General features: G+C 43.7%; 1 protein-coding gene across 1 annotated transcript in view; it reads left to right on the top strand.

The window, feature by feature from the left end:
• The window catches only part of Col6a5 (collagen type VI alpha 5 chain), an 87,487-nt gene extending 79,597 nt beyond the window's left edge, over positions 1-7,890 (top strand). The window contains exons 38-39 of the mRNA XM_032909864.1: positions 5,828-6,514; positions 7,790-7,890. Of these exons, the coding sequence (XP_032765755.1) occupies positions 5,828-6,514; positions 7,790-7,890 (788 nt within the window). The remainder of the gene's footprint in view (positions 1-5,827; positions 6,515-7,789) is intronic.
• The last annotated feature ends 8,556 nt before the right edge of the window (positions 7,891-16,446 follow it).

Below are 16,446 nucleotides of genomic sequence, written 5' to 3'. Positions count from 1 at the left end.
CCACTAGATAACTCACAGATATCTAGGAGATTTACCACAAGTGTCATGACAGACAACCGTACGGGTTCAGCGTACTCATCCGGTCCAAAGGGCTCATGCACCTAAGATGCTCCCTGTGCCCTAAATTTCCGTTCACATTCCCTACTTGGCTCTACGCTGTAATGTCTTTGGTTAAAGTTTGGCTTCTCTCTGGGGCATTCTTCCCAGGAAACCTGACCGCATCATTCCTTCTATCCAAGTCTTGTACGTGGTGGTGAGCCAGTTATCCTCCTCTGCCCTTTTAACTCCGTTCTTCCACAGAACTGAAGGCCAGAATTTAGTTACGTTAACGGTTGTGAGCGAATGTTGAGCATTGCTGCGAGCTGTGCACATATTTTATTTAGTCTCCTGCCACATTTTCTTAAAGGTGAAATAGTTCTGAATCTTCCCAAATTGCATGAATTTAGACTCAGAACAATCCTGCCTTGGGTTGGACTAGATTTTAGAGTTTTCAAAGCACGGTCATCTATATTTAGTTTCTTTGATTTTTTTTTTTCATGAAAGTCTAAGTACAGAAGGAACCTATTTTTAAGGGTTTCTTGTAGGTGGTTTGTGCTTCTTTAGAAAAGGATTTGTTGCTGGGTGCTTGGGGGAGGAGATGAGATTTTAGTTTATTTATAAAAAGAAAACTAAAAACGAGAGTGATATTTCTGAAATGGAATGGCATTTCTCTACTCTGGTCAGTCGGTACTTCCTCTCCACCATAGCCTCTGTGCAGTCACGGCCTCTGTGTTTATGGACGTCTGCTGGTTGGCTCCTGTACTGGCTGGTTTTGTGTGTCAACTTGACACAAGCTGAAGTTATCACAGAAAAAGAGCCTCCCTTGAAGAAATGCATCCATGAGACCCAGCTGTAAGGCATTTTTTCAATTAGTGATCAAGGGAGGAGGACCCAGCACATTATAGGTGGTGCTATCCCTGGGCTGGTAGTCTTGGGTTCTATAAGAGAGCAAGCTGAGCAAGCCAGGGGAAGCAAGCCAGTAAGTAACATCCCTCCACGGCCTCTGCATCAGCTCCTGCTTCCTGACCTGCTTTAGTTCCAGTCCTGACTTCCTTTGGTGATGAACAGCAATGTGGAAGTGTAAGCTGAATAAACCCTTTCTCCCCCAGTTTGCTTCTTGGTCATGTTTTGTGCAGGAATAGAAACCCTGACTAAGACAGCTCCTAAAAAGACTGATAAAAGCTGGAAATCAGAGCTCATGCTCCTATCACACGTAATGATCAGTCAAGTCCAGAATCACGAACTCCCAAAAGGCAGAAACGCCCATCCTCTCCTCTGTACAGTCCCTCACATGCTGCGGCTGTGATTCTCAGAGATGGTTTGACGGTTCTGTGCATTATGTAGACTGGCAGCAAAGGGCGCGACAGGACGCACTTTCTGTCCACTGATCAGCCTTTTCATCGAGGCCTTCCACCTGGACCGAACATTCAGTAAGAGCTTCAAACTGGGTTTCTGGTGGGGAGTGGGAGGCCTGCACATCCCAAGCAAGCTTATGAAGTGCTGAATCCTGTTGGTTTCTATAAATGTACTAGGAACCTAGTACAAATGTGACCAGTTCTTTACGCTTTGAGAGAAGGAAGCAATCCTGTACCCTCCATCTTCCAGTGATCAGTATTTCATAACAGAACCTCCTCGGGTAGAATAGAGGGACCAAATCCAGCATAACCAACAGGGAAAGAAATCCACACAGATGAGTCAACAGTTAAAACAATGGGCTGGAGAGATGGCTCAGCGGTTAAGAGCACTGACTGCTCTTCCAGAGGTCCTGAGTTCAACTCCCAGCAACCACATGGTGGCTCACAACCATCTGTAATGGGATGTAATGCCCTCTTCTGGCGTGTCTGAAGACAGCGACAGTGTATACATACACATAAAATAATTTTTTAAAAAGTCACCTGACTTTAGGAAGCAAAAGTCAGCAGATCCTGGGAGATAGAGACAAAGGAGGTGAGCAGCTCAGACTCTCCAACTTTCCTGAGTAAGATTCTATGTGAAGTGAGAGAATTTTAGGTGAGCCTCATGAGTTCTCAAAGAAGAAAGAGAACTGAAGAGTTCAGGGAGACCAAGACCTAAGGTTCACAGGACAGAAAAGAGAACTATACAGAGAACTCCAGAGAGCTGTAGATGCTCTCCCGGCACTACTCACCAGAGTACAGTGCCTGTTTGTGTGGTGGTGGCGGTGTGGGCATGCATGTGCGTACATGAGTGCACTCTCGCAGAGGACACTTGGTGTCCTGCTCAACCATTTGCTTTACTCTCTTTATGGTCCCTCCTGGATGGAGCCAGGGTGTCAGTCAGTGAGCCCCAGAAACCTCTTGTCTCTGCATCCCACAGTGCTGGGGTTACAGGCACCATCATATCCAACCTTTCACCTGAGTGCTGGGATTCAAACTCAGATCTTTATGCCAGCATAGCATAGCCTTTACCCGCTGAGCCATTTCTCCAGCGCTCATCTGTAGAGATGAAAACCACAGTATTGGGAGGAACAGTAAGCAAGCCAGGAGGTCAAAGCAGGCAGCTTCAATCTGACAAAAGGAAAAAAAAAATAGCAGCGCACTTGAAAATATGGCAATGGAAATTACTCAAAGGAAAAATGTTCAATAATTAGATGTAAAAAAAATCAGCGAGTTTCTATAGTCTCTCCCAATATCTGATAGAAAATGAAAGAACAGGCACATGGTAACATTATCAGCTAATGTAAGCTACTTGACACTTCCAAAACATTCTACCCGAGAGTGGAGTGTACATTTTTTTGAAATGTTCTTGAAATACTTGCCGAAATAGACCGTTGTGTCCATGTGTTAGAAAAATGTTTGAGAATGTTAAAGGATTCAAGTCACAGCAAGTACATTTTCTGACCCAAATAGAACTAAAGTCAAAACAATTAGCAGAAGGATCTTTGAAAAATCCCCCAAACCTTTAGAAAGTAAATAAAACACTTTAAAATAATCCGTGGCTGAAAAGGATTTCAATAAAGAAATCAGAAATCATTTTGGAAGAAATACAAATGAAGCTGACATTCCAGGTCTTCAAGACCCCAGTAGATCATAATTAGAAGAGAATTTTAATATTAAATGCTTACACAGGAAAAAAATATGAATAGCTTCCAATCAGTTATTGCAATTTCCATCTTAAGAAGGCAGAAACAGATAAGCAACCCCAGAGTGGGCCGAAGGAAGCAATAGCATTTAAGGTCTCAATGACAAGAAATGATAAAAAAAACAAAAACAAAAACAAAAAACAAAACAAAACAAAACAGTAAAGCCAAGAGTCAGATCTCTGAGGTTAATAAAATCGATAAAGCTATAGAATCAGATTCACCAGAAAAAGTAGACACCTATAACCAGTGTTAGCAAAGAGAGAGGAGGCACCCTCTGTGTTCTACAGCATTCAAAATGATAACAGGAGAACGTGATGAACCACTGTTGCATATAAATTAGACACTGTCTTACAGTATGAAAATCACCACAGTTCATTCAAGAAGAAATAAGGTAACTAGCTTGTCAAAATGATTGAATTTGTACTTGAAGTTTTCCCATGATTTTACCACAATTTCAACAAATCTTCTCAGGAATGATGAATATCAATTCTTTTAAAAAATATTTCTTTGGACAGGGTTTCTTCATGTAGCCCTGGCTGTCCTGGAACTCACTCCATAGACCAGGCTGGCTTCCGACTCAGAGATCTGCCTGCCTCTGCCTCTGGAATGCTAGGATAAAAGGCACAGACCATTACTACCTGGCCATGAACATCAATTCTATACAAACTTTTCTGGGGAATTTAAGAGGAAAGACTATTTACCAACTCATACTTTGAAGTCATGTCACTTTGATACCAAAAACAGACCAAGAGATTACATGAAAGGAAAACTATATACAACCATTACTTTTTAAAAAAAATAGATTTATTTATTTGTGTGTGTGGGTATTTTATCTGCATGTGTACATGTGTGTAGTATATGTGCCTGGTACCTGAGGGGGTCAGAAGAGGTTATTAGATTCTTTGGAACTGGAGTTACAGATGGCTGTGGTCTACCCTGTGGGTGCTGGGAACTGAACCTGGGTCTTCTGGAAGAGCAAAGCCACTAGACCTTTTTTTGAGACAGTATCTCACTATATACCTTTGGCTGGGGACTAACTATATAGACCACACTGACCTTGAACTTAAAGAGATCTTCTTGCCTCCTGAGTTCTGGGATTAGAAGGGTATACTACCACGCCTGATCTAGACCACCATTCCTAATTAATATAGATACAAAATATTACTCTAAAAAGGGATTTAGCAAGTCAAATCCAAGAATGGACAAAAGGGTAGTGTGGTTTTTGCCCTGGGTTCATTGAACATTCAAAAGCCTGTCTAATAAAGCATTTCCAATGTTGATAAAATCATTTGTACTAATCATGTGTTTGCTGCATCCTATTTTGATATTAGCTTTAATAGCATTAATCTAGTTTTGTGGGTTCATTTATTGTTTGGAGACCAAATAAAGCATTAAGTGTGAGAGCTTCTATTAACTGGTTGAGCAGAAATAGGAATCAACACAGCTTTTGCCAGTTAGAAAGCTACTGATTGTGTGAGTGAGCTTATAAACACACTTAAGAGAGAAAAGGGACATTGGACATCCACTTCCTATCGTACAGAGCTGATAATTCTCCCATCTCCCTATCCATCCTTCTCTCCCAGGAGTGTAGTAAGCTTTCACAATCCCACAGATTTAAAGCAATGTCACTGGGAGTGACAGTCTTCAGCAAAACAGCTTGCATCAGAATGTAAACCAAGAGGGATGGAGAGATGGCCCAGTGGAAGGGGAGCCTTCCTTGAAGCATTAGGGCCCAAGTCAAATCCCCTGCACTCATGTAAAAGCTGCACATGATGGCATACAGATGTAACAGCGTATGGGTGGGGTGGGATGTAAGGCATGGAGACAGGTGGGTCCCAGAGCTCTCAAGCCAGCCAGTCCATCTAGCTGCAAAAACAAGGGCCAAGTTCAATGAGAAACCGGGTCTCAAAAAGGTAACGTGGAGGGTGATAAAGGAAGACACCCAGTTCCAGTCCAGCCTCTCTACATGCACACACATAGCAAGTACACACACACACACACACACACACACACACACACAGAGAGAGAGAGAGAGAGAGAGAGAGAGAGAGAGAGAGAGAGATGTGTAAATTGGGGTATTAATTTCTTCTCTGAGAACACTTTGTAGAAAGCATGTTAACTGATTTAGCAAGTGCTTACTGATCCCATTTGACCCCAAGTTCCTTCTCTAGTCATGCACATATGCCGTATCTTACATAGCAGCAAGGTTCTAAAGTCAGTACTGACTTCCAGCTGTCCCATAATGTTGCTTCATGGATGTTGTTTTTATCTACCATATATGCCAGCACGTGGGTTGTAACTTTGACATCTTTACTTTCTCTTGTGTTTACTCCTTATAACTAAACAGTCAGTAGATGTGAATGCATGCTGCAGGCTTTGTAGCCACGAGGAAGAGCTAAAACTAGGGGTATATTTCTCTCCTTGCAACTCAGAAATACCCAAAGTTGGTAGCAAGTAGATTTCTTATGTGACATTTGTCAAATGAAAATAACTTTGCACCAAGTGAAAAATGTCTCTCAGGACAAGTACAAGATTGATTAGTGTTATCTGCTATTATATTGATTAGTTATGTCTGTCATGGTGTGGGAGTGAAGAGTAGTAACATCCCATGGGCATGTGTTTACATTCTTGTCTTAGAGTTTCAAGTTAACCCTTTCACTATTAGTGACTAAAGTTACTCTGTTGCAGAACATGAAAATCATAGCAGAAGAGAACTGAGTCTTGTTCAGGAGCCTGGAGATGCTTCTCCTCAAGAATATTACATGGACGTGGCTTTCCTCATAGATGCTTCTCAACAAATAGGACATAATTTGTTTACAGAAGTGAGAGCTTTTATAACTTCAGTATTAGATTATTTTCACATCACCCCAGCTCCACTGACCTCTGTCTTAGGAGACAGAGTGGCTGTCCTGACCTATTCTCCTCCAGGCTATCTGCCAAACACGGAAGAATGCCCAGTCTACCTGGAATTCGATTTGGTCACTTACAACACTGTACACCAAATGAAGCGTCATCTCCAAGAGTCTCTTAAGCAACTCAATGGAGATGTTTTTCTTGGGCATGCCCTTCAGTGGACAATTGACAATGTCTTTGTAGGAACACCCAATCTGAGGAAAAACAAAGTTATCTTTATAGTAACTGCAGGGGAAACCAACCCATTAGACAAAGAAGTTTTGAGGAATGCATCTCTGAGAGCCAAGTGCCAAGGCTACTCCATATTTGTATTTTCCTTCGGTCCTGTACACAATGACATGGAGTTAGAAGAATTAGCAAGTCACCCTCTGGAGCATCACTTAGTCCGGCTTGGTCGGGTACACAAGCCAGATTTGGACTATATCATCAAGTTCATCAAGCCATTTGTTCATTCAATCAGACGTAAGTCACTCAAGCTTCTCTCCTTTCTTGCTTTATTAATGTCTCTGTGTGCAGTCAATCAGCTCACTTAGTGCATCTCATTTTCGTGGCGAGTGGTAGGATGGGAACAGGAGGTAGTAGAGAATCGCAGAGAAAAGCCTGTTCACATTGTTGGGTACTGCTCCTCAAATAGGTGAAAGATTTCCTTTAAGCCTGACTTCTGAACATTTGCCAAGAGTTTGTTTCTCTGACTGGCTACATCAGTTAATCTCCAGTATAGCTCTCAAAGGGAAGAGTTCAGATCCCTTTTCTATAAAGGAAAATCTAAGGTTTGGATACATTAAAAAAACTGCTCAAAAGCTCATAATTAATGCTAGTAAATTCTAGTCTCAACCCCACACATTCTGACCCCAGGATTATGTTCTTTTCTATTAAGCTGCACATTAGTTACTAAACCCTTAACAAAGTGTACTACTATAATAAATAAAACCCCTACCATGTTGCTGCCCTCTACTTTCCCCTCGGACATCTGGTCTACCTTGTCATTATTAACCAGCTTCCATTCTGACTTGAATTTTTATTTATGATTTTATAGGTACAGATATTTTCTAGAGTTTCTCTTCAAGATCTAGTTTAAATGCAACCACATAGAAATCTGAAATGTGCTTTCCACTGTGGCACTCTGAGGGTAGCTGCTTCGGCTTCTGTCTTTGGCATTGGTATGGAATAGGCTAAGTTTTTAGAATTATCAGACAAGTCCTGGTCTGTGCTAGAAACCCAGGGACAAAGCAAAAAGCCATGCCGTGTGGTTATCTGCAGTGGCTGAGAGCTTGTTAGGGTCACCCAGGATTTTAGGGGTTCTGGTACACATGCAATCCCAGGACTCAGCTTAGAGCTAGGAATCATGGAATTCCAGCAATATATTTACTACTGAGTCAAAAACAGTGCCTTCTTTCAACCCCAAGGTTGAAATAGGGAAAACAACTTCAATAGCCAACAGAACCTATTAGGAAAAGTCTTCATTTGTGGGGTGTGGGGATAAGGGGAGAAGAGATAAAAGGAGGAATTCAGAGATGTCCTTGTGGGAACTTTTAATTCAATTATTGCTGTATCTCATTAACTTTGCAAGAACGAGGTCTTTCAATGCCAGCATGCCAACCATTTGCCAAGACCCTCCAAAGATTAATTTGTTTTTGAAGAGACTTCCATCCCCAGGAAAATATGAGATGACTTTTGGGGTGATAGGCATTATGTGGGAAAGTAAAAACTGGACTAAGAATTCCACTCTGTTTCCAGGTGCTATCAACAAATATCCCAGCAGAGACCTGCAAGCCAAGTGTGCTAATCTCACTTTCCCTGGCCTGGAGAATGCTGGCACAGAAGACAGTATATTGTGAGTTAAGAAATTTCAGATATGGGGAGTATGGTCCAGGAAACAATCCTTAAGAATGCGAAGTGATAGCTGATCCAGTGTTAGTAGGTCATAATCTAAGAATGTGAAGTCATGGCCTTTTCATTTCAGAATGCAGGATTTGGGCTGGCAAGGGTTTGTGAAATGTTGTGGTGATCCCATCACTGGTTAGCCGAAGACAGAACACTATCTGTATTATACAGGACCACATTTCGTATTACAAACAACCACATATGTTGCTTTTATTAAAACTATCTCATATTGATAACTTCATAATGCAACTCAGATTGACTAGTGCCCAAGTAAAGCTTACAATATCAAAGGCTGGAAGAAAAACTTGACAAAGGAAACATCCTGCCTTTCAGAAAGCACATGTTAGAGCTGCAGGGACAATTCTGACTTTGCAAAGCAAAATCCCAAGTCCCCAATAAAACTTTAGCGATAAAAACAACATTGGTGTGGAATCCTAAACCTCCGAGACAAATATGTGTTTAATTCTCCTTCCAAATAATAGAAAATTGCCCCTGTATCCACAGCCCCACTGGGACTCTTCCTATCACGTGCGTGTGGTAGATTTCTGTTCTGGTATGTGGCTAGATTTGCACTTAATCTTACAAGGGACTTGGCTAACCACTTTAATTACTTTTCTCCTTCACCCTAGACTCATCCCTGAGGTGTACCAAATCGAGTCAGGAGAGAGTGAGCTGTCTGGATACTCCGGTTCTCAGGAGCAGCCTTTCTTCCTCCTAGGGAAGGGTAATGATAACGGGTCAGAAGGCACTGCTGATCTCATGCGGCACCTGTACCTGCTCTTCTCCTCTGGAGAACTCATGGTGAATGATGAAGAAGAACCGTGTTCTGAAGAGACCTCAGCTCCAGCGAACGGCAAGCAAGGTAATCTGCAGTGTCCTTGATGGGACCCTGAAGTACTCTTGTCCGGCTGGTCTTTTCCTGTGGAGATGAAAATGGAGGAGCCGAGAAGATGATAATAAAGAAATAAAAGAGCTGCTGCTTATCCAGGAACACAGGGGACGCCCTGAGATAAGAGGGCAAGGGAGATAAAATCTGAGGTAAAATCTCGGAAAGCTAGGAAGGGAGCTGATTGTGTTCAGAGCAACCAGAGAAGAAAGTAGCTCTGAGGATTTGGTATGGAGTCAGGGAGCTGGGAAGCAGAGCGAGAATGAGAGCCACCACCTTCCAGGAGCTACATCCTTGGGCAGGTCGGGAAGTTTGAAGCATATGAGTCTTTTACAGTTGGGATGAAATCCTATGCTGGAAGCCGGATGGAAGTAGAAGTTTAAGGAGAGAAATGAATACTGTAAATTATCTGACATAAACATATTTTATACAGTGGATAGCTGGTACCAAACCACTGTGGAATTTGGATTTTATTGGATAAGTTAAAAGAGAAACATGGCCATGTGGCGTCTGTTTGGGATTCAAGCCCTCCAGAGGTCTAGGCAGGAGGATCAGGAGCTCATGGCCAGCCTGGGCTACATGAAACCCTGTCTGATAAAAGAAAAGAAATATGGAAGTGTCACTGAAAAGCATGTTAAACTTTGTCATTGTTGTATGTCTGAGTGTGTATGATGTGTATGTATGTGAGTGTGTCATGTGGGGTAGGGGGTGGGTAGAGGTCAGAGGACCCAGTTTTTTCTTTTTGCCTTGTTTGGAGGAGGAGGGGGAGGAAGAGGAAGAGGATAAGGAGAAAGGGGAGGAGGAGGGTGAGAAGGAAGAGGAGGAGGAGGGGGAGGAAAAGAAGAGGAGGAAGAGGAGAAAGGGGAGGAGGAGAAGAGGAGGAGGAGGAGGAAGGGGAGGAGAGGAAGAGGAGGAGGAGGAGGAGGAGGAAGAGGAGGAGGAGGAGAGGAGGAAGAGGAGGAGGAGGAAGAAGAGGAGGAGGAAGAGGAAGGAGAAAGAGGGGGGAAGAGGAAGAGGAGGAGGAGGGAGAGGAGGAGGAGGAGGAGGGAGAAGAGGAGGAGGAGAGGAGGAGGAGGAGGAGGAGGAAGAGGAAGATGAGGAGGGAGAAGAGAAGGAGGAGGAAGAGGAAGAAGAGGAGAAGGAGGAGTGCATACCCCAGATTGACTTTGTTGCAAGTTTCTGGGTTATTCTCTTGTCTCCCACTTCACCTTAGGAATGCCGAGATTCTAAATGCCTGCTTCCACACTGGGCTTTCAAACATGTACTCCAGGGATTGACCTCAAGTCAGCAGGCTTGGCTTTTATAACATGCTGCAGTTACATACTTTTAATGACTTTTAAATTGTTAAGAAAATTTAGATTTAGGAGTTTAGTAACTTTCCAAGATGCAGGGCAAAAGAACATGACTTTTCCCGTGGAGACAGGTACTTAGCCATCCTCCCCCGAAGCTCTCCCTGAGCTGACAACCTACGTTCATGACATCTATTCGTGGAATAGTCACAGGAGAATCCATCAAGGGGTGGAGGAAGCCTCCTAGGGAAGGAGTAGAAGCTTCTGAGGTGCTATCTCAGCACTGTCCCATAGAGGGCAGCCCAAGCCTGGGCTGGTAGGCTTCTGAGTTAGGAGGCGGAGCTATGCGGATCAGAGGCTGAAGTTGGGTCTTCCTCCAACCCAGATCCCTGATGGATGGACCGAGAGCTGCTATAGGGCAAGGACTTACTTCTCAGGGACTCACCAGGCACTCTATGCTCACCAGCAGCCTCTGAAGGGTAGTAGGTGCTGGCATGAGCAATCAAAAGCTTACCGGGGGAAGTCAGGAGCAGGTAGATGGGGGTAGGGGAGGAATGCTGTCCTGTAAATGAATGCTACAAAAAGGCCACCTGAATTCTGAGGAGAGCCCAGACATTGCACACATCATTACCCTCTTCAAACGACTATATAGTAATTCTATCTACTAAAGCCACTAAGCAGGGAATTTCAAATCATGGGTAGACCAGAGAGACTTGTATTCCCAGTGCTATGTATTGCACAGTTTTACCAGTGGTCATGTTTTTCTCCATGGACCTCCTAGATCACTCTAGGTTGGATTTTTAGTTTGACTGTTGAAGCCAGCAAGGGTTATCATTGTTTCTTGTATTTGTTTTCTACCTGGCACCTACAGGGATAGGCTCAGGAGGAATTATCCAATATCATGATGCTAAGAGCAGGGTGTCTGTCATGCTTTACAGATGTCGAAGATGCGAGATGAGTTTGCAGGAGAGAAGAGTCCTCGCTGGCAGATGGGACTCCCTGCAGTGGTGGTTCCAGCCAAAAGCGTCAATCACTTATTAGAAGGGCAGGGGCAGGAACTAGAACTAAATTTAGTTCTCAGTCCCAAACCTGAGGGAGAGACCTTCAGGATAGAGACATCGAGGAACAGACCTTCAAAACTAGGGCTGCGTTTCAGAAGGAATGGGAACGCTGAGCAAGAGGCCACAGGCTTCCCCATGACAGCTTGGCCCACTCACTTCAATCATTTGGATGATTGTCCGCCAAAAGAAGATTTTTGTCATAGTCATCACCACATCTACATCTCAAATTAGACCCCCGAATAAAAGCATGTTGGAATTGGAATGCCCCAGGATTGTCTTTTTTACCCATTTATACAACCCTAACCTCATGGGCTTTGGTTGTCATGGGATCCCGAGATTACATTTAGCAATGATGACCTGTAGTCAGCGGGTTTTCTTTACCAGGACATTTGTAAAGTGGCAAACTCATAACAAAGAAAAGGGGAGGAGAGACTGCTTTACGAACTGCTCACTCACACTGGGAACGCTTGCTTTCTATGATAGTGCGCTTTGCAGCCTTGTCAACATAGGAATATGGAAACATAGGAATATGGAAACAGAGCCATTCTTAGACAATGTATCAAGACAGTCTCTAAATCCAACCACAGCAACAAACCCAACTCTAACCCAGAAACTTACTCTGTACATTCTCATTACCTATAGCCTAGCTCACACCCTTTAGAATACAAGCCTGGGAAAGCACACTAAACCTCCTTAGGAAACACACACATCCAGAATAAAACATAGCGATAGTGAATTAGTTACACGCTCATTCAGTTTAACATGGGAAGCACAGGCAGTGGAGTGCTATTTAGACATAAAGAAGAGCAAAGTCATGAGATTTATGGGAAAATGGACAGAAAGTATAGGCTTTTGTGTTAAGTGACATAAGCCAGCCTCACAAAGAAAGATGAGTACTGTATGTCTTTTCCCATATGTGGAGTTCCAGGACTCTGGGGGATTGAGAAGGTGAGAAGTAAAATGGATTTGGAAGGGGAAAGGGGAATAAAAACAGTAGCAGAGGAGGTGAATGTTCTCGAAGTCTTTTATGTGCTGCCTGGAAATGGCATAATGAAACCCATTATTTTGCACAATTATTATATACTAATAAAATCATTCAATTTGGACAAAGCAACAAGGGATTGCCAGACCAATGACCGTGCATTGTGCGAAAATGAAATGAAATGTCCCGGTGGAATAACATGTGGACAATTTCATATTTGTCCCACAGAATTTTCCTTACTGTGACTGTTGTCATTTACACAATTTAAAAATAACACAGTCAGTTAATTTTAAGTAGCCAGTTGGAAATTTCCAAAAACAAAGTCTATTTGTTTAATAGTTTTGCTTCTCTCTAAGAACTTTGTCAGTGTGTTTTAATAGAAGCATGAAGGTTACATCAGATCCTTAAATCTGAAAGTGATGGTATCAAACAGTATGAACCAATAGGCACCGCTGCTGGTGGAAGGTTGTTACAATGCTGGACAACACCAAAGCGATATCTCTTCCATATAACCATATCCTTCAGCTCAGCAACAGCCCCATCAATAAGTCTCTCTCTAAAGCATTCACACGTATACAAAGAAACCACACCATGCTATATGTTGCAGCAGAGTTAAAACCAACCATGTATCCTAATGTATCATATGCAGGTAACAATACTTCGGGGCAGTCAAACCAATAAACTTGAGCTGCATTCATAAACATGTATGAGTCTCCCAGATAACATCAAGCCAGAAAAAGTTGCTATAAGATACAGTGTGGCATCACCCATATATTTAAAAGCCAGAGAAGCAATGCCCTGGTGTCCTTTATGACTACTGAGGACTCTAGGACAGCAACAGGAGAGCCTCGGAATTCAGTGTAAGGAAAATGGACACTTTGTGACATCTAAAGAATGGCCATAAAGGAACAAGAATATCCCATCACCCCCCACCTTGCTCCACAGCCTGGGGTGGATTCTCCTCTTTGCAGGGGTAAAGGTGGAACTCCAGGGAAGTGGATCAACACAGGCCCTGGTAATGAGTTTTCTAGCCCCTGCAGGCCTGTGGCCTAAATAGACAAGAGACCTGAAACTTGCACAGGAACTGTCATTGGAAAGGAGTCTCTTCCATCTCCCCTAAGCCAAACGCCAGAATCCACAGTGGGAAGAGGTGAGGTGGGGGCATCTAATCGGCACCATGATATCTTATTTCTTCTTATGGGCCTAATAGAGACATTCTTTATACGTGTTTAAATGATTGGTAGGACATAGTTTAAGACAGAATAACTGAAGTCATGGGAACAAAAGCAAATACAAAACTAAGTATATATTTAAGATCATGTCAGGAATTAGAAAGGAAATTAAAAAAATAGCTATCAAGTCTCATTCACCTTGGAGAGTTGCAGTAAGCAACGGTCCTCAGAGTTAGTGCCATTCAAGAGACAGTTGAGTGGTCACATGTGTAGTCATAGAGCGGTCACACACACGAGTAGTCATTTGAGGCTGTGTAGAGCACAGCACAACTTGATGCATATAAGAAGCAAGCAGGATGGGTTGGAGAGACAGCTCAGCCACAAAATCAATTGCCTTGTAAGCATGAGGATCTGAGTTCAAGCCCTAGAGGCCCTGTAAAAGGGGCAGCCATTGTGGCAAATGCATGGGATCCCAGTGTGGGGGAGGCAGACAGATGTCTTTCTAGAGCTCAGGCCATCCAGAGTATTTGGTGAGCTCCAGGCCAGTGAGAGACCTTGCCTCAAAAATAAAAGCAACACACACACACACACACACACACACACACACACACACACACACACACACAAACACACACACACGGGGAGAGAGAGAGGGGCGAGGGGAGAGGGGGAGAGAGAGAGAGAAGGTAAAGTGGATAACACAACCTACGGAATGACATCTGAGGTATCCTCTGGCCTTCACATGTACAGCTCACATATACATACATATGCACTTACACACTCACATGCACATATAAACTTACACAATCACATGTACATATACACTTACACACTCACATGTACATATACACTCACACACTCACATGCACATATACACTACAGACTTACACACTCACACGCACATATACACCTACAGACTTACACACTCACATGCACATATACACTTACACACTCACATGCACATAGCTAAGAGCAAAATAATGGACAAGCATTTCAGTGCAACTATGAAGAGCTTCCTGAATAAATATATATTTTGGCCATTTAAACCCAAAATAATATCTGTCTTAACTTTATTTATTTATTTATTTATTTATTTATTTACTTACTTACTTACTTATTTGTGTGTGTGTGTTTGTGTGTGTGTGTGTGTGCGCGCGCACTCCCTTGAGTGTGGGGGAGGGATTATTGTAGCTTACACTTTGAGGATACCATTTATGATGGAGGGACATATATGGCGGGAAGAGCTGAGGAAACTGGTCACCCCACTCCCCACCCCCTCTGTAATCACAAAGGAGAGGTCAGTGCTGTTCTTTCTTTCTTTTTTTTATACAGTCTGAGACCCCACCCCAAACAATGGCTCCAGCGTCCTTCAGGGCGAGTCTTCCCACCTCGGGTAGGCCTCTCGGGTAGACACCTCTGCAGGTGGGTGATGGTGATTCTAAGCCCAGCGAAGCTGACAGTGAAGATTAGCGTCACAGCAGCGTAGCCCCGCCCACTTTATATTTCCTGGTCCCGGGGCCACTCCCTCTGCGCTCTCACTGTGTTCTAAGGGTCCATGCACTTGTGGGTGCTGCCGGGATCATCTCCACGTGCCCCATCACACTCCCAGGGCGGTCCCTGGCACTTGGTGATGGCAGAGCAGAGCCATCAGAGAAGATGCACATGGTTTAGGGTCAAGGGGAGCGTGGCATGAGTGACCACAAACGCCACACAGTTAGAACTGTGCACCAGAGACGGGGACATGCCCGCAGGACCTGAGCAGGGCTGTGCATCGGCCAGTGTGGCAGGCCTGGAGGTCGGAGCTGCAGGCAGTAAGGTGAGCTGTTGAAAAACAGATTGTTATTTTGCCCCCCGCCCTTTTTTAAAGAGCAAACTGATTTTAAAATTCTTGAACGTTCCACAATATGTAATCAATTTGAATCTCCTCAAAGGGAGCCATGCTGTGTGCTTTATTAAGAAGCCATTTTGCCAGAAAGGTTTGTTTTGTTTTTTGTTTGTTTTTATTTGTTTGTTTTGTTTCTATTGGTTTGGTTTTGTTTTGGTTTTTTGCAGAAATGACCCATTAAGCCCCTGCAACCTTACATGACATGAGACGGTGCACTTAGAACAGCTGGTCAGAATTATAGATGACTAAGAGCCCTGTGATGTCTCTGGAGAGCCTCATTCGCCATGCCTAACTGTGCTTCCCCACTCTTTGCTCTGAGTGTGAGCCTTGGGGTTAAACACTGCCTGGTGTAGCCGGAAGCTTGGACATGTCCTGTTCGGTCTCTTTGAATGGAAGCCCCTTCCCACGTCTCTAGAGGAACCCATCAGTACCATTCACCTGCTGCTGGAACCGTGGTGATCTGACCCCAGGCCTGCGACATTGTCTCGCTTCTTCTGTAGCTTTCTATTGCTCACTGAGAGAACACCACATTAACCAGTAGGAACTCGGGCCTTCACTGGCAGACACCTAGGATTAAACGGGGGAGCCGTATGTTGTGGATTATACCCTGTTGGCCTCTCTTCTTCTTTCAAGACTTTGGTTCCCAAACAGAATATGGAGCCTACATTGAGATTTTGTTTTCTTTTTTTTTTAAAAAAATCTCTTAGTTCTTGGCCTCTACACGAAGGCTGCTGATAAGGAAGTGCTCATTGTTTGTGCTGGTGCTGTGGTTTGGGTCTTGAATATCTCCCCAAAGACCCGTGTGGTTTTGGCCTGGTCTCCAGTTGTTACCATAGAAAAGCGGATGGATCTTTAGGAGGTGGGGTCCCAGTGGGAAGATGTTAGGTCAGACCTGGAAGGGGATATTGGGGTTCCCCTGAGGGGTGATTGGGGTCCTGGACTTCTTTTGCTCTTTACCTCAGCTGCCATGAGGGGAGCAGTTTCCTCTGACACGGCACCTGTCGTGATGTCACAGGGCCAAAAGCAACCCTGCCAGCTGCTAACAAACTGAGACCTCTAGCAATAAACTACTCGTCTTTTTCAGCTGCTTATCTTCGGACATTTATCCCGGCAACAGAAAGCTGACTAGCACAGACGGGGGCTGCAGCTGTGCAGGGACCGGCTCACAAGTGGACTGATTACAGTCTCTTTCAAACAAACAAGCCAAAAAAAAAAAAGATAAAACTCCAGGATGA

This window comes from Rattus rattus, chromosome 8, assembly GCF_011064425.1.
Source record: "Rattus rattus isolate New Zealand chromosome 8, Rrattus_CSIRO_v1, whole genome shotgun sequence".
In the NCBI taxonomy this organism is placed as follows: Eukaryota; Metazoa; Chordata; class Mammalia; order Rodentia; family Muridae; genus Rattus; species Rattus rattus.
Note: the sequence above shows the minus strand (reverse complement) of the source record. Positions and strands in the feature narration are given on the sequence as shown.